Source organism: Poecilia mexicana, unplaced genomic scaffold (genome assembly GCF_051168715.1).
Source record: "Poecilia mexicana isolate PSO_F unplaced genomic scaffold, ASM5116871v1 scaffold_16, whole genome shotgun sequence".
NCBI lineage: Eukaryota > Metazoa > Chordata > Actinopteri > Cyprinodontiformes > Poeciliidae > Poecilia > Poecilia mexicana.
The window spans coordinates 1,682,261-1,700,439 of record NW_028263385.1 but is presented as its reverse complement, the minus strand read 5'-3'; the positions used below and the strand labels follow the sequence as shown (position 1 = coordinate 1,700,439).

At 44.6% G+C, this 18,179-nt stretch overlaps 1 protein-coding gene across 2 annotated transcripts in view; it reads left to right on the top strand.

Moving 5' to 3' along the window:
* The window catches only part of gabbr1a (gamma-aminobutyric acid (GABA) B receptor, 1a), a 96,257-nt gene that overhangs the window by 44,674 nt on the left and 33,404 nt on the right, over positions 1 to 18,179 (top strand). For both annotated transcript variants that reach the window (XM_014991415.2, XM_088014328.1), the window contains 7 exons: positions 3,225 to 3,395; positions 3,917 to 4,018; positions 4,286 to 4,351; positions 4,432 to 4,623; positions 9,871 to 10,116; positions 11,451 to 11,514; positions 12,477 to 12,554. In XM_014991415.2, the coding sequence (XP_014846901.2) occupies positions 3,225 to 3,395; positions 3,917 to 4,018; positions 4,286 to 4,351; positions 4,432 to 4,623; positions 9,871 to 10,116; positions 11,451 to 11,514; positions 12,477 to 12,554 (919 nt within the window). The remainder of the gene's footprint in view (positions 1 to 3,224; positions 3,396 to 3,916; positions 4,019 to 4,285; positions 4,352 to 4,431; positions 4,624 to 9,870; positions 10,117 to 11,450; positions 11,515 to 12,476; positions 12,555 to 18,179) is intronic.

The window sequence follows — 18,179 nt, the reverse complement described above, 5'->3', positions numbered from 1 at the left end:
CTTTCCTACAGGCCTCTGCTGGTTTAACCTCCCAGCCGCTACGCTGTTATCTCTGCCTGCGGCGGCCCGGCCCACGGCGACCCGGTCCGGATCACAGAGGCCGTTCACGCCATCCCGTTTCTCCCTGTTCCTGGAAGGAGCCGGATCCTCAGAGATCTGAGAAACTCTTGCATCTTCTCTCGTTTGTTGCAGTTTTTCTGCTGCTGCTTTATTTGTGCCTCCTTATTGAAATGTTGCCATCAGGAACCTTAAACTCGGTTATTTCGGGTTTGATACAAATGAAATAGTTCTGCTCTTCCAGGTTCAGCCTAAATAAGCCGCAGAGTGACTTTAAAGCGACTGGAACATATTTTCTCTCCAGCTCCTGCAGTGGTTTGATCTTTTTTGTGATTTATGTGGGATGTGAACCCAGAGCCGTTTAGCAGCTTTAACACTCCAGATAATTCATCGTAATGACTTTAATATTCTCCTGAGTCATCCGCTGCTGAAACTCAGACCAATTTATGAAGACCTGACAGAACCCCGGATGAGTTGTGCCGACATTTCTCTCCTCGGTCTTCATCTCCTCAGGTTGCTGGTTTAGGATCTGGAAGTTGTCTGACTGGAGGGCAAACGCTCAGAAGCTCTCGCATCTCTCTGAACTTTGACCTCTGGATCAGTTTGGCTTTATCTTGGATCGGAGGAGAAGACTGAGTTTTTAAAAATGTGTAGGTGTAAAACAAAAAGGGGGCTGCACGGTGAAGTGATGCTGGCGCTGTTGCCTAGCAACAGGAAGGTTGGGGTTTTGAATCTTGACCCGGGGTTTTATGTTAAACAGTTTCATTTTGCAAATAAACGGAAAAATATTGAACAGTTTACCTCAGAAACCATAGCAACGTCCATCCATCCATCCATCCATCCATCCATCCATCCATCCATCCAACACCTGATAAAATGTCATATTTTTAGTGTTAATTTTCATACTAATATGAATATTTTAGTTTTGTTGGTTCTGCTCACTTGCATTGATTTGCGTTGGATTCCTGATGATGCTCAGAATGAGCCACAGTTAGAAAAGCAGCAGAGCAGCTATGATTGTGTTTCTGTTAGTAAGTAGATTAAATCCAGTAGAACATGTGAAAGCTGACTGGTCTGCTGGCATTTTTAGGGCTTTATTCTGTAAAGATGTGCTTCTGACTGTAGATTATTAAAACATGAGAACATAAAGAGGTTTGTATCAAACCTCTGAGCTTCGGAGGTTTTATAAATATGAATCTTCCATCAATTAAACGTTTAAGTGGGCAATAATCAGCCTTATTTGTTTGTGGAGGTGTAATTTAAACAACATTACACGCTGGATGATTTGTGGCGTATGTTTTTCTCTGAAGCCGTTCTCTTCTGATGTTTCTCTTCTTCCTCCACATTGGTTGTTTCTGCCTTAATTTCATCCTTCCTTCGTATCGATTCTTCCATCTACCTGCCTCTGCCTGCGGGGATTTGTTTCTATGGGGAGCCCACATTGTACCGGACATGTGGCATCCGTCAGCGCGCCCCTCTGGCTGCCGGTGGTTAAAACCCAGTGGGTGTGTGGGTAATGGGGCTGCAGCCGTTTCGCTCCCTAATGGCTCCCTGAACTGCAGGTTGTGCGTTTTAAAGAAAGACCTGTCAAGGATTTTATCTCCAGTCGTTGCTGTGGAAGTGTTTGATGGGAGGACCGTCGTCGCGTCTCTCCTCGCCGCTGATCCTTAAAACCTCTGCAGGGTCCGAACGGCGGAAGAACCGGATCAGCTCTTCATGTCTCTCTAATAAACCAAAGTGCCGTCTCAGATTCATGGTGGCATCTGCATGAGAAATCCTGCAGGAAATGTTTGGTTTTTAATCACAGTTACAGACTTTGTTGACACATTTTATTAAATTGAGAGATGTTAAAAAGAGGAAGAAGAGACGATATAAACGTCCAGACTGAGATGTTTGTGGTTCATTTACTTTTAAATTTGATCACAATACAACAGTTCGGCAAAACCTGATTAAATGGTTGAGAGTATATCACCAAATATCATAAATAAGTGCACCCTCTGACTGCAGGGCTGGAAGAGATGATGTGGTTTTTATAAAATCACTTTCACCAAATCTACCCTCCACCATGTCATCAGTTATTAATGAAGAAATTACAACCGACAAGTTTGTGAACAAAAATAAATAAAAAAAGCTTTTTTTGAATTAGTGGTTCTAATAACCGGCGGATCTTAAACTCAACTTCATCCACTGAGAAAAAGTATTAAATGTTACTGCCTATTTTAACCATTCAACACCAAATATGTCCTTATTATGCAGAGTGGAAACATCCCATCACCGCTGCACAAACTAAAATCTGTCTTTTGTGGGCTCAGCCAATCAACTCCAAGAATAATAAATGCTCTTTCTGGATTGGCCGCTGTGTTGATTAGCATCACGTCTAGATATTTCAGCTTCTTTTTAATATGTTAGATATGCTCTATGAAAAAGAATCTGAATTGGTAGACTTTCAGTGAATAATTTGGAGTTGAACAGAAAAGTGGTGAATGTGAGTAGACTGAGGTCTGATGTGAACCGGAGTGATGGCTGTGTGTGAAGCTCACATCAGCTGTCACTGCTTCTGAACTTTCAGTTGAATAAAGTTTGACATCTGTATTGAAGTTTGTCAAGAATTAAAGCAATTAGACCTTTATAGTCAAGCTCTTATTTTGAAGTCAGTTTTAGACACCAGTTCCATTTCCTTTCTTCATATTCAGTTGATACAGAAACAAAGATGGCGGGGCCATACCAGAACAGGACAGAGAAATGATGCGAGTCGAGTCCAGTGTGGGAGGAAAAACTCACTTTATGTGGTTTTATTCTTGCATCCATTATGTAAATGTTTCCTCTTTTGAGAGTTTGAGCTTCTCAGACAGATGCACCTTGCTAATTTCTCTCTCTCCCCCCTGTCCCCCCTGTCTTCTCTGTCCTCTCTCTCCTGTCCTCCCCTGTCCTCCTTCTCTCCCCCTGTCCTCCCCTGTCCTCCTTCTCTCCCCCTGTCCCCCCTGTCCTCTCTGTCCCCCCTGTCGTCCTCTCTCCCCCTGTCCTCCCCTGTCCCCCTGTCCTCCCCTGTCCTCCTTCTCTCCCCCTGTCCCCCCTGTCCCCCCTGTCCTCCCCTGTCCTCCTCTCTCCCCCTGTCCTCCCCTGTCCTCCTTCTCTCCCCCTGTCCCCCCTGTCCTCTCTGTCCCCAGCTGTCCTACGGCTCCAGCTCTCCAGCGCTGTCCAACCGCCAGCGCTTCCCCACCTTCTTCCGCACCCACCCGTCTGCCACCCTCCATAACCCCACCAGGGTGCGGCTCTTCAAGAAGTGGAACTGGTCTCGCATCGCCACCATCCAGCAGACCACAGAAGTCTTCACCTCGGTCAGTGACCGCCCCCCCGAGCCCCCGAGCCCCCGGTGATGTTTTCACCCCGGCTCTTTGTTTTATCACTGCAGTCTTTGGTTTCCTGATTGTCCTCCCGCCTCTCGGTGTTTGTTTATTAGCTCTTTTGTGTTCTCTGGCTACAGTCAATCTCTGCTGCTGACTGATGAGGGATTTTTTTTGGTGTATTGGTTGTGAGAAATATTGATCAAGCAATACATCCTCCTCAGGACGGCGGTCGATGCCGCGGCACCTGGCCCGTTTCCTGTAATAGAAGTTAATGATTCTGCTGCGTCCTCTCTCATCTCGCCTTCTACTTTTCTCATTTCCAGCTGATGTCTAAAAAAATCCTCCCTGCTTCTCTTGTTTATCTCGCACACACTCATCCTCTATATATCCAATATACACTCCAGGTTGTTATTAGTTTTGTTTTCCCTGTCGGACTTGCTTTTGTCTTTCAACCTGTCACCTCTCTGCGTGTCTCTCTGCCCCCCCACCCCGTCCTTCCTTTCATCTGCCAGACTCTGGATGATCTGGAGCAGAGGGTGAAGGAGGCAGGCATCGAGATCAGCGTTCGTCAGAGCTTCCTCACCGACCCGGCTGTCGCTGTCAAGAACCTCAAGGTGCTTTGATTAAAAATTCACCTCGGCTGCTGGCCGTCTCCTTCCTCCTCCGCCTCACAGCTGCACACGACGCCATTAGCATAGAGGCGACTTGATGGAGGAAATTAATGCGCCACGCTAATTATCAGCTCCTGAACAGCAATATGTGCCATCCTGTCAAGCAGCGGGACTTTGGCACATTGTGCTGCCACATCAAGCTGCGATATTGTGAAGTCAAATTCATGCTGCTGATGTAACTAAGCAATACTTTCTGCTAATTTGATGCAGCGCCAGGATGCCAGGATCATTGTGGGGCTGTTTTATGAAACCGAGGCCAGGAAGGTGTTCTGTGAGGTCGGTGTGTTTCCTCCCTGTCCACCACGTCTGGCTCGCCGTCTCCGGGACTGACAGGTCCCCCTTTCCCTCCGCTGCAGGTGTTCAAGGAGAAGCTGTACGGGAAGAAGCACGTCTGGTTTCTGATTGGCTGGTATGCCGACAACTGGTTCAAGATCAAAGACCCGGCCATCAACTGCACAGTGGAGAACATGACGGAGGCCGTGGAGGGACACGTTACCACGGAGATCGTCATGCTGAACCCCGAGACCGTCCGCGGCGTCTCCAACATGGTGAGGGCTCGACCCGCATCCGCCGCTTTCACAGCATGATCCGTAACCGTGGCAACGGATGGCAGGAAGTCAGATAAAATATGACGGCTCTAGAGAAGATGTTCTGGTGCAGCAGGTGCTGCTCATCGCTTTACCTGAAGCACATGACATAAAAATCCCAAACGAAATGGGAAACAAAACCAAGCCATGAAAATCTACAAATACTGAAAAATATAAAATAATCAGAAACAAACCATGAACTAGATATGGACTTAAAGTTTTATCATGATATTCTGTGGTACAGTTCAATAAAAGTGATAAAAACTTATTCCTTCTTTTTTAAGTAGCTGCATGTTGTAGCAAAAAATACATGAGGAAACATGTCCAGTTAATCTGTCTGTCAATATTTATCAATGTTTTTATCGAAAAACATCAAACTAACAGTCCCAACAGTGTGGAGAGTTTTAGCTTCATTAAGTGGAATTTATTGTGACAACAATAAATCAAAATTCTTATAAATGTATCACAATAATTGATAATCAGTATGATTAATGCCCACACCTGGCATAAACCATAAAACCCAGGAGAAAAATCTTCCTGATGTCGGATTAATGTTCAAAAAAAGCCAAGAGCTCCGTCTGAGACTCTACAGGCCTCAGCTGCCAGGTTAAAGGTCAAAGTTCATGAAAAACACTTAGCAAGTACGACTGGAAGGGTTGAAGGAGAAAATGACTGCAGGATGAAATGAGACCAAAGTAAAGACCTTCAGCCGAACTGAAACCATTTCATCAGCAGGAGCACGGCCTGGGAGGGATGATGCTTTGGGCTCCTTATACACTGACCATACTCTCCTCTGTATTACAGACACATACAGCATTTAAACTGCAAACCGAAAATCCCACAACTTTCTTTCTTTGGTCTCTTAGCAACCAGCACAGCTGCATGTAGGTGCAATTTGGAGGTGTTTGCACTTTTTACCTGACCTACTGGGAAGTCCATAAGGGATTCAAACACGAACGGTTCCTTCTGTCTGATGGTCCTGCTGTTAAAGACGAAGAAAAAAGCAAATGAAGACCAAATGTTAACTTACATACAACCAGAAGATTAAACCTTTAAACGCCATCAACAGTCAGAAAGCAGCTCTCTGAAACTCAAACATGCTGCATAAAAATACAGTTGCATTAAAAAGCCACAGGTTGTATCTTGTCCTGCTGTCCCATTTTTTCTGAAAGAGGTTTATAAGAAGCAGAGAGGCTGTAGAAAATGGGAGTGAGAGTTTTTATGCCCTGGTTCAGGAGAGGAGGGAGCAGGAGTCTGATCTCAGGTCTGATCCACCCGAGGAGGCGAGGCGTCTTCCTGACGCCCACCGGAAATGACGACTTCTGAGTCCGTCCTGTCGGAGCTCGGCTGCTCGGCTCTCTGCGGGTCGTCAGTGATTTATTTCCAGTTTCTCATTAGTTTTGATTCTCTATGCTGACAGGTTTTTGGTTGGGTTCTCCAGATGTGCTCTGAGCCGGTTGGTGTCCTCCAGCCCTGCTGGATGAACTTGAATCAGATGGTTTTGACTTTCTGTGTCGTCACGCTGCGTCTGAAGGCCACATGTTGTCTGAACTCATTTCATTTATCAGTTTTCCATCTTGAATTGAAAAGTTGAAACACTTTTTATCAGTTAAATGGTGAAAATGTTTTTTTTCTGGACTGGAGAAGGATTCTGGCCTGATTCTGTGGTTGCCTCAGTGACCCGTCACGTCTTCTCTCCTGGATTTTCTCCTGCGACGCGGTTTGAGCCCCCGTCTGCTCATTCGTGGTTGTAAACTTTTCGGCTCTCATATGGAATCCCCTGAGATGCGAGTTATTTCTGTAACAGCCAGAGTGTTGGGAACAATAATGATAAGGCTTGGGTGAACTGTGTGTGACCTGAATCCGTTTAGTGTTGGGAATCCGCTGAGGATGCTCCTGCTGCGTTTCGCCCTCGTTCATTTAGAGAGATTCTGGAGTAGCAGCTCAGATTCCCGCCGTCCTCTAATTGTCTCACGTTGTCTCTTCCTCTCCGGATCCGTCCAGTTGTTGCTCTGATGATCCGTCTCTCTCCGTCAGCGTTCCCTCCTCCCACCTTCCTCCTGTCTGCTCCTCTTCATCAGCAGCTGTTGTTTATATTCCAGCAGCACCTGCCACTACCTGCGGATTTAGCTGTCCGCGCGCCGCTCGGCAGTTGATAAGAATTACAGCCAGACCTCCTGCTTACAGTCAGATCCATTCAAATTCAATATCTGAGCTGAAATTGGCAGATTGGAGTGATGCTGCGGGCCGAGCCGGAGCAGACTGTCAGCTGCCTTTCAGTGGGCAGCGGCAGATTCAAATGGCAAAAGCCGGGGAGGAATTTCAATCAGATGAAATTGACTTAACTGAATCGGAGGTGTGTAGGCCTAATTATCCTGAAAGGATCCGGAGAGACGGCTGGATGAATGGAGTCTCCGCTTTCGGGGGGAAGAGTTGGTGTTTTATCACAAAAGCACCAAAAAAAAAAAAACTGCCTGCAAGAAAAGAAGTGAGAAGCTTTCAGTCTTTATAGAGCGACTGTTTCCATCTGCTGTGTCTCCATTTAAATGCTGTTGGTGGAAGTGTGGACTTTAAATCGAGTCGGTTCAGCTTGTTTTCTTAAAAACGTCTCGGCCTTGTTTTCATGTCCCTGAAGGACCAGGATGTAGGAAAACATGGAGACACGTTCAGCCTTTCAGGTGGTTTCATAGACGCAGCCTGGAAATGAAACAGGTTTTCACATTTTGTTTTATGAAAATGTAATGACATGTTTTAGTATTTTGTACTAAAACCTACTCATGTTGAAGACATCGACATGATGGCCCAGAAGTTTAGAGGACATTTAACTCTGTTTTTTAATGATGTGCTGCAGTGAATCAGAGAGATTTTACTCTCTGAGACTTTCTCAAGTTGTCAGAGTTTGTGACCAAATTTATATGCAAATCCAGCAGAAACACCAACTGAACAATAGAGTTTAGTCTCTAAGTTTGGGTAAAAAACCCAAAGAAAAGTCAACATTTGTTTAGGTTTTGGTACAAAAGCAAATAAACAATGGTTGTAAATGATTAGTTGTGCATTAATGCCACAGTAATGAGTTTGTGATTGATCCAGTTATTGGCTGCCATACTGCTATTGATTTGTGTTTTAGCAGTTTACCGTCATGTTATCTCCTCTGCTGCTCCAGTTTTACCGTCATCTCGTCTGACCCCTGCTGGCTCCAGAGCAACAACTTATGCATCGATTAAAAACCTCGGTTAATCTTTACATCTAGAAGCTGAAGAGAGCAGGCATGTTTGGCCAAATGTGACATTGCAGCAGTCATCTGGGTGGGCCCAGCTCTGAATGCTAATGAGCTTTAATAAACACATTAAACAGAAAGAAAGCAAGCGGAGCGGAGTGTGTGCCTCTGTGGTCACCTTTACTGTCCCTCCTGGTCCCTCAGGCTCGCCTGCAGTTAGCTTAGCTGGCACAGCTCTGATCCCAGCAGGCGGTTTTATTCCCGAATAAAACGCCGGGGTTATGAGTGGCCGTGTGGTCAGCGCGTCCTTCACAGATCCTCCAGGCCAGCCCAGCGACATGCAGGGAAGATTTCTGCTCAGTCTGATGAACGGATATATGGCAAGCTGCTGGTGCCAAATGTCATTTTTTTCTTTGTCTGTTGATTGGTGGAAAACGTTCAGATAGACCTGAGGGAAAGTGGTTTTGTTCCTTTTGATCACTTATTTTTAATGATTATTTTTCCTCTAAAATATGATTTTAATGCAGTTTTGCAAATAGCTTTAATTTGTTGGATAGCACAAAGTAAAATGCAAATATTTATACTTTAAAGTATCATTTCCAAGCATAATGTGCAAAATGAATACATTAAAGCTATTCCTATTCATGCATTTAAAAGCAAAAAAAGCTTTCAGAATTTAAAATTTGCTGAAATGAAATTAAAAAAACCAGACAGAAATAAACCTCAGTTCATCCATAAGAGCAAAACCACCCATCGATCTCCCGCTCCGTTTTTCCCTCATTCATGAACAAGACCCTGACATACTGCAGCTCCTCCACTGGGGCAGGATCTCGTCCTCTGTGGACATTTCTTTAAAAATGTCCACAGAGGGAAAACCAGGAAGTGATTGATCAGCGTGCTGAGAGGAGTTTAACTGCCTGTGTGTCTCCCGGCTTCCTCTGGGATGGAGCCGCTCGTTTCCAGTAGTTAGCTCAGCTGAATTATTTCCCTCTGAAGTCATTAATCAGTTTGAGAAATAACATCAAGCTTCAACCAACTCATCTGTGTTCCAGCTGGAAAACCAGTGGGGATTGATCATTGTTGTACTTAATGACAAGGATAACTGTAATTAGCACAAGCTAATGCTACATTCAATGTACTGAAAGACTGTAAACTTGGAAAAGTTCAGCAGCAGTCTGTCTGAATTAATTAATGGGGACCTGTTATGCTCCTTTAAGACATTATGATTGGTCTATGGGCTACCAAACAAGTTCATCACATTTTCTGCACAAAATTATGCATAGATAATGAGATTTAGTCTCCTATTTTCAGCTGCTTTAGGACTCTGTCACTTTAAATCCACATAATCTACTGCTGGCCACGCCCCTCCAACCCACTCACAAACTCACAAACAGATCCACAATTATACAAGTATGCATCTTTGAAAAGCAGAAGTGGAGACTCCTGCAAAACCAGCAAGACTCTAGGAAGTGGTTTGTGGATGGTAAATCAACAACAAAGCACTTGTCTTTTCCAGCAGTCATTGTACAACATATACATCAGTAAGACCAGCTAGAGCATTTCTGAGGTTGCTAGGTAACAGGCTGGGCTTTGCTGAGGTTGCTAGGTGATTTGTGATGTCACATTCTGGAGGTTTTTGAAATGGCTCATTTTCCAGACACCAAAAAACATCAACTGGAAAACACCTGGATGTTTTTGAAGCAGCAGAAACACAAAAGGAAAATGTGAATTTAGCATAATAGATCCCCTTTAAATCAAACTGAATGAGGTTCAAATAAAAAGTTTTTACTGCAGTTTTTCTCCACATCAGGCAGCCGTGCTGCAGTTTGAAGTTCAGGAATCCAATTTCCAAGTTCAAACTGAACACATCATTCCAGAATGCTGCTTAGTTGATGGATTTTAGCCCTGCAGATTGGTGTAAGAAAGCTTTCTGTGTTAACTCGGTTCGACTTGTTTCTTCTCTTCCTCTCCATCTCTCCTCGCTCCGCCAGACTTCACAGGAGTTTCTGGGAGCCTTGATGTCTCGTCTTGGGGGGAAGAACCCCGAGGAGACGGGCGGCTTCCAGGAGGCGCCCCTCGCCTTCGACGCGGTGTGGGCCCTGGCGCTGGCCCTCAACAAGACCGTGGCCCCCCTGAAGGCCAAGGGCCGGCGGCTGGAGGACTTCAACTACAACAACCACGACATCACCTCGGAGATCTACAGAGCGCTCAACACCAGCTCCTTTGAAGGGGTTTCGGTGAGTGCAGGAGGTCAACAAAACAGGAAATAAAGTTTCCGTGTGAGTCGGACTCTAACCGTTATGAGACGAACTTTTCAGAGCGGTCCGTCTCTGCAGAGGTTCTGGATCCACCGACATCCAAAAGCACCTCACTACTTCTGAGTGACGTCTCCACTGAACTGGTCTAATCAGAACAATTAGGGAAATTATTCTGACATTAATCTTTGTAGGGAATCGGCTCCCACAGAAGTCCTGTCTGTGAACATTAGGACAGAAATGTTTTTATTCTTTATTGTTGAAAAGAGAGATTTGCTGCAGAGTGACACTGGGAGGAACTTTTCAGAGCCTTTCTGGTTTCCAGGAGAGTTTGAGCAGCTGACGATTGTTTTAGTAATTAATTGATTAATAAAAAATGACATTCTCTAGATTTAGTATTAAACCACATGAACCTTTAAAATATGCAAATGAGAAATTCAGATTTTTTTGTTAAATAAGAAAAACATTTTCTTGCATTGAAAACATCATCAGTGTTTCTACAGTGAATCTGAACCAGGAGAAGCAAAAACTGAGACCTGAGGAAAACATTTACAGACAACGGTTTTTATCTTCAACTCAAAGTGTTTATATATTTTGTACAGTTTCTGAATGTTTGTTTTTTTTAAGCTAATTCCCTTTTTTGAGTTTGTGTTCTCCAGCTAACAATTAATCGATTACTAGACTACGTTACTATTATCTAAATAAATACTGACAGTCTTTTTGAACAGCATTCAGCGGACTGAAAGCCCAGCTTCATTTTGAACTTTTTCTCATCATGATTTGAGGAAAAGTTTGGGCTTGTGAAACGGATCTGATCGGGGCGTCCGCTCTCAGGCTGGTTCATTGACGGCTCTGTGGCATCGCATCAATATTTGTTCATCCTATGAAAGCTCCATAATCGATTCCCAGTGTGGCATTTACATTTGGCAGCTCATGTTGTGAACCTGAAAGGAGTCAATTGAGCGCAGCGATTTCAACAGCCCCTCTTGTTGGCTGTGAACTCAAACAAAACCACTGGAAACATGCAGGCCTCCTTCCAACGTCGCCTGGATCAGGTTCGGCCGTTGGATGAATTTATCGACTCTGGACTGAGCCGTTCAGCAGTTATGTTTTATTTTTGGCCTATAAGTTATTCTCTTAATAACAGTAATAACAATGCTTGATTGGAGCCACAAGAAAATGGACAAAATAACTACTGCTGTTCTTAATCTTGAACACAAACTCCTTCCAGCTGAAAGCAAAGTTTTATTTTCCAGACTGACTCCAAGTGTGCGCGTTTGTGTGTGTGTTTTCTAACCCAGTTCTGTCCTCTCCAGGGTCACGTGGTGTTTGACGCTCAGGGTTCCAGGATGGCAATGACCCTCATCGAACAACTGCAAGGTAAACCCACAGCAGACTCAGAGAGGCAGTGCTGCTGCTGCTGCAGCTGCTGCTGCAGCTGCTGCTGCTGCTGCAGCTGCTGCAACTACTGCTTCTGCTGCAGCTGCTGCTGCTGCTTCAGCTGCTGCTTCAGCTGCTGCTGCTGTTGCTTCTGCTGCAGCTACTACTACTGCTGCTGCTTCAGCTGCTGCTGCTGCTTCAGCTGCTGCTGCTGTTGCTTCTGCTGCAGCTACTACTACTGCTGCTGCTTCAGCTGCTGCTGCTGCTTCAGCTGCTGCTGCTGTTGCTTCTGCTGCAGCTACTACTACTGCTGCTGCTTCAGCTGCTGCTGCTGCTTCAGCTGCTGCTTCAGCTGCTGCTGCTGCTTCAGCTGCTGCTTCAGCTGCTGCTGCAGCTGCTGGCTGTAGTGTTCACGCTGTAGCGGCGCATGCTAACAGACTTAATGCAGGAATGTGGTGACTCAAGGCTTCGCTCTAATTGGCCAAAAGCCTCTCGGTTTTAAGCCGTTTCTGGAAATGGCATCCTATTTGTCACCAGTGACTTAATGAGTTTCCCAGCTCCAGATAAGGTGGGGGATTATTCTCCACCTCTGTTCTCATTGGCGTCCTAACGGATAAAAATTTCTAATCCGGCCCCCTTGTCTCCGTGACGCTGCGTCTCCCGCTTCCTGCCGTGGCGTTGAGGTAATTTGACATCCAGGATGAGGCGACCTGACTGGAATGCCTGATCCCACCCGCAGCTCATCAGCATTCCCGGTCCCCCTCTCCCCTTTTCTCCTTCTCTCCCCTTGTTCCTCCCCATGCTGCTTTTCATCCATCATTTACTTTAGCTGTTTATCTCATTTCTGCTGCTCTCGTGGGCTGCACTGACAGAAATACCTGCGCTATAAATACATGTTTACTCGCTCTGTGACAGAAGGAATTACACATAATTAGCTCCTGTTGTTCCTCTTGATGTTGCAGGAGGAAGTTATAAGAAGATTGGTTACTATGACAGCTCCCAGATGAACCTGAGCTGGTTCAACAACGACGTCTGGATCGGTGAGACATCCGACCGTCTGCCATCCATCCATCCATCCATCCATCCTTCCTTCCTTCCTTCCTTCCTTCCTTCCTTCCATCCATCCATCCATCCATCCATCCATCCATCCATCCATCCATCCATCCATCCATCCATCCTTCCTTCCTTCCTTCCTTCCTTCCTTCCTTCCTTCCATCCATCCATCCATCCATCCATCCATCCATCCATCCATCCATCCATCCATCCATCCATCCATCCATCCATCCATCCATCCATCCATCCATCCATCCATCCATCCATCCATCCATCCATCCATCCATCCATCCATCCATCCATCCTGATTGAAAGATGATCTCAGCGTCTCATTACTCTGATAATTCCCCCATCTGAACAGGAAGTCCCATATTGCACTTATGTATCAGATTTAACTCGCATGTTCTGGTAAACCACATCTTTCTGATCAACGGTTGCCTGGAATCTACACAATCATTTCAGAATATTACAACTCCGATGTCTTTTTCCAAATCTTTCAAGTCTGGAACAATTTGCCTCTAAAACTCTCCATTGCAACTAGATAAAAAGCCATTCAGTACAGGCATTGCATCATGTTTGAAAATGGTTTTTGAGTCATATTGCAGCAGGCGGATAGTTAATCGCACTGGGGCAGAGGAGAGTTCCATCAACGCATTTGTGTCAAATCTGATGCACATTAAGTGCAATTGGCTGTAGTTAGGTTTTCCAGATGAAGGGCTGTTATTGGCAGCGTTCGCTCGCTGTCAGTCTTTAAGCTGCCACTGCTTTCCCCCGTATGAAACTTTCTGAACGGGTGATGCTGTGTTCTCTGAACGGTTTGGGTAAATGCATCCCTCCGCTCATCAAGTGGATGTTCAAGTGGTTGTGATTTTCTGTAATTCCTGCAGCTATCAAATGGAACAGAGAAGAAAAGCAGGTTTGAGGTTAAATACTGCAATAAAAAAAGGATTTTTACTTATCCTAATGACCAGCAGAGATAACCAACGCTCTTTTTTTAATAAGCAGGAAACGTTTTAATGAGCTAAACGTCTCTGCCTGACACCTCACAGGCTAACTGGACCAGAACTTGTGCAGCTCAGACCACAGTGTTGGCTGGAAGTCTGCAGCCTGTCTCCTACTTCACCGTGAAAACCCGTTAATGTTGATTTACCTCCAACACCACGGCCGGCGCTGCGCCTGTTTACTGGCCCGGCTGCTCCCTGCAGAGGTGACACACTTGTCTACGGACGGAGCGTGTCACTGATCAATCCTTCGTGTCCCAGTGAAAGCTGCCCTGTTTTAGGCTTTTAAGGAAACGGATGCCTGCCAAGGCTTAACCGAGTCCTGAAGAAGCTCAGATTCCAGGTCGGCGTCCGTGGTGAAGCATGGTTGACCCGTAAACATGTCCGGCTCTTTGCGTTGCCTTGTTGCTACCAGAAGCCTCTAATGTGTGAGAAGCAGCTGAGTTTGCCTCTAAAGGGTCAGATGTGAGTTTCATTTGCGATACAAAACATATTTAATTGCCTCCTTTGAGAAATTGCCCTCCCTTTCTGCAGCCTGATTTTGTTTTTGACTGTTCACCAAATAAAGGCGCCGCCATGTGACATCTTTTTGTTGGGGGTAAGTGAGTAATTTCCTGCTCTTTGGGGCTGACTCCGTTCAGGGAAGTCTTCTTCTGGAAGAGCGGAGGAAGGGGAGGTGGGGGCTGAGAGCTTGAATTGCTCCATGCTGACAGGGTGGAGTAAACACAGCGGTTCTCCATTTAACCCCTCCAATCATTTCACCGAGGGCTCACCAGCCCCCTGCCCCCCCACACCACCAGCCTGCACCACGCGGCACTTTCTCACTCGCTGCTCGGTCGCCCTAACAACCGCTTCAGCTCAGCTTTTCTTCTAATCGCTGTGGCAACTGTTTCAGAGCAGGGTCTCCATGGCAACACCCTGTCCCGATTCTTTCATCAAGGACGGAGGAGGGTATCAGTGCTGCAAACACAATAAGTGAATGGACAGTTGACATGCACACGCACTCAGGAATACTCCGGCTTCCTGTTCATTCATTCACTCACATTTATAACCTTAAGCTTCCCATTAAATATTTAATATGGTAGCATAACAGGCCTATTTGTGTAGCTATTCACCAGAGTGAAAGACGACTCTTAATTGGGTCCATGTATGAAAACCTTAAAACGGAGGGAAAATGTAAGATTTAAAGGAAAATATGGCTCAGACACCTTGACTGAGATCCAAGTCCATCTCTGATTAATTCACTGTAATCTAACTCCAGTCTGTTTATGTAGAAACTCCGCTTCGTTTGTGAAGGTGTGAACTCTGGTCTGTCTACAAACTAACTCTGGGTCGGTTTGAATTCGTATGCGAACGCCAAGCAGTTTGGAAACTGCTCCAAAGGCAGGAAGTGGACTGCAGCGCAGGGCATTCTGGGTAAATGGAACCAAAACAAACATCCTCAGCTAGCACTAGCAGGAGAAATGTCTTGTTGTCTTTAACCAAAGACAAAAGAGAAATGCTACCAGCGCTAAGATCTGATTCCATTTTTGTCGTTTGCGTCAGTGTTTCTTGGTGCAGCGCCCCCACAGGCGAGGAGGGGAACAGGCTTTTCAAAGGGTTTGGTTGGTTTGACAGTGAAGTGTGAAAGAGAACTGCAGCAAGTGAAAAGTGTTGGAACTTCATGTTGTAAATTACCTGGTCTAAATTATAGTCAGGTGTTTCCTATTGAAACTGTACTGGACAAGCTGCCGGCTTCGTTTCTGGAACCTACTGGATGGAAACAAAAGAAAAGCTCAACTCAACTGTTGAGTCGTTTCATTTCCGATAAATGCCACCAACTCCAAAATGGTAGCGTTTTTTTGCGAATCCTGAAACGTTTAGGCCTCCCTGCTAGACAAAATGCTAGCTTGGCTAGCATTAGCATCCCAAGCCAGGCACTAAATGGACTCAAACAACTAAACTGACGTTTGAATCTTAGTTGTTAAATAATTTCAGTCATGATAAATTATGATTGTGAAGCAGTTTAAAATGAGGTGGTGACTCATTGGTCAGACGCGCTGCTAGCTGCGTTGTGTTGTAGCGCTCCATGATTGGCAGCTCATTAAATGTGACCAGAGGTTTACTTTGAATCCCAGTCACTGAACCAGCTGAGCCTAAAATTAGGCATGCACCGCTTCTACCACCGCACAAGGAAATTATTCTGTCATTTTCTTCTTGACATTGCAAATATTTTCAACACTAAACTTTTCCTGAGAAGCAAAGATAAATGTGATTTTTGCCAGGCATTCCTGACCACATCCTGCCATGACTGGCTGAATTACACAGCAACAGGGGAGAAACTAACGGATCTCATTTAAAGAAAGCATCGGATATGTAAAAACATTCAGAAACCGTTTCCTTTGGGTCTGAGTTGTGAAACTTGGCTGTTGTAAGACCAGAGTGTCGAGCCGCAGCTGACGCTTCAGTCCATCCGCTGGTCTGTCAGCCTCACTGTTCTGTTGACCAGATGAGCCAAAGGCTAATCCAGAGTTTTGCTGAGTTAGATTGGAGTTGGCACCGAGGTCGAATGAGCCTTGTCATTTCACATCGCTCAGCTGTCTGTTAGCAGCGCAGGCCGGATCTGTAGCTGGTATGAATTTAGCCTCCACAGGGTTCTCAGTCGACTCGACTCTGACACTTTTACTGCACTGCATGCTTTTTAAAGAACTCCAGGACTGTGTCATGTTGGCTATCTTCAGGCAAGCTGTTCTCTCTAATATATTCATCATTGTTGGTTCTGGCTCCATATTTAGTTGTCTGTTTTGACTTCGATGTAAAGGTGAAGCATCTTATTCAGTAAAACCCTGAGAGGTAAATGTTGGATTATGATTAACATCACACTCCTCTGTTCTTACATGAAGAGTAAAAATTATGGGTCAATGCACAATCGTGCAGCTTGTTATTACTGCAGGCTGGATTTCTGCTGAAACGCTCTACAAAGATGGACACAGAGCTGCAAACAAAAAAGGATTTTGATGAAAACAAGACTTCAGAAGTCTTGGAAAGTCGTTAAGAACCCTAGAAGGAATTTAAAAGCCTCTAATATTTTCCTCCTGTCTGTCATAAAGCCCGATGTTTGTTTGAAACAGGTTTGTTGCGGCATTCTGTAGGGAAACACTAAAAAGCTGAGATCAAAAATGTTCCTGCACAGTAAACAAACTGATTGGTGCTCCGCCAGGTGGCTGTGAAAATGAAAGTGACGAGTGACAAACCAGCGAAACAAAAAATAACCAAACCGTTTAGCAGCTAATCCAGATCCAGATATTACATAAATTAAATACATTTCTTCACAAAACTGAATCAATATCTTAATATTGCTACTCAGGATTTTAAATTTTTGTAATATTTATTGTTTTGTTTGCTGCTGGCTTTGTTTTCAGACGTAGAGTTCGGCAATCAGGTGAAACGAGACTTCATGACACTAAGATGGTACAATATTTCTTGTTGAAACGACGTTACCTTTATCACTTTATCAGGGGAAATAATGTCGTTATTATTATGGACAATAATAATAAGTAGCTGTTTTAAGATGGAGACCCAGCATCTATTCTGGACTCTTGTTTTGAAGTATGACAGGAAATGGTTCCTGGTTTGCTCACTGATGTGGACGAACAAAACGCCGTTCTGTGTTTTCGTACTGACTGCTGATCAGCTCCAGTTTAAAACATGAAACAGAAAAGGAAACATTTTTTAGCATTTGGACAAACAAGCGTTTTAGTTGCTTTATTCATGTTGGACACGTCTTCCCATCAAATTAATTTCTTTGTGTTCATTATTGTTATCAAGGTGTTGCCATATGAATTCACTCCTGGTCGTTTAGTTTCTTGTATTTTGTTCTTTGTGTATTAGATCATTAGATCATTGTGTATTATATTATTGAGGATCCTGGAGTCTCAGTTCGGTTCCTCTGTGTTAATTAGTCTCCCCCCCTCAGCTGCTCCACTCCACCTGGAATCAATTCATCTGTTGCTTTTGTCACATTTCATCACTACCTCAGTATTTAAGCTCCTGGTTTTTCATGGCTCATTGTGAGATTCTTTCTTTTCTTTGCTCATCTTCCTCTTTACTCTGCAACTTTCTCTTTTTCTTAAACCTGTGAAATGCCTTTTTCCAGTGGCTCTTTGCTTTGGCTCAAACAAAATATTACAAAACAAACAAAGCAACCAGTGTGTTAGTCTGACTGGGACTGGAATCTTCTCCATTTGTTTTCTCATGAACTGGTGGATCATACCGCCTGTACCTGGCAACGGAGAAACATTTAAACCTCAGTATCTGGATTCCTGGAGGAAATCTGGCGTGTTCAGATGGAAGGATGAAAGAAGTCCTGAGGGCTTTTGTTTAAAATGGAAATAAATAATAATAGGCCTGTTGCTTTGAATTATCTTTGTGCAATGCATCATCTCTTGATAAAAAATAAATTGGTGTTTGTTGGTTGTTTATGTTTCGGATCTTTGGAAAAGTTTTGAGCTGTCAGTCAGCCTCAACGCAGAGATCCAACCTAACGCAGAAGTCTGACAGACGTTTACGCTCCATCAGCTTTCAGAGGAGCAGGAGAGGAATTTATTCATCCTGATGTTTGATTAATATACG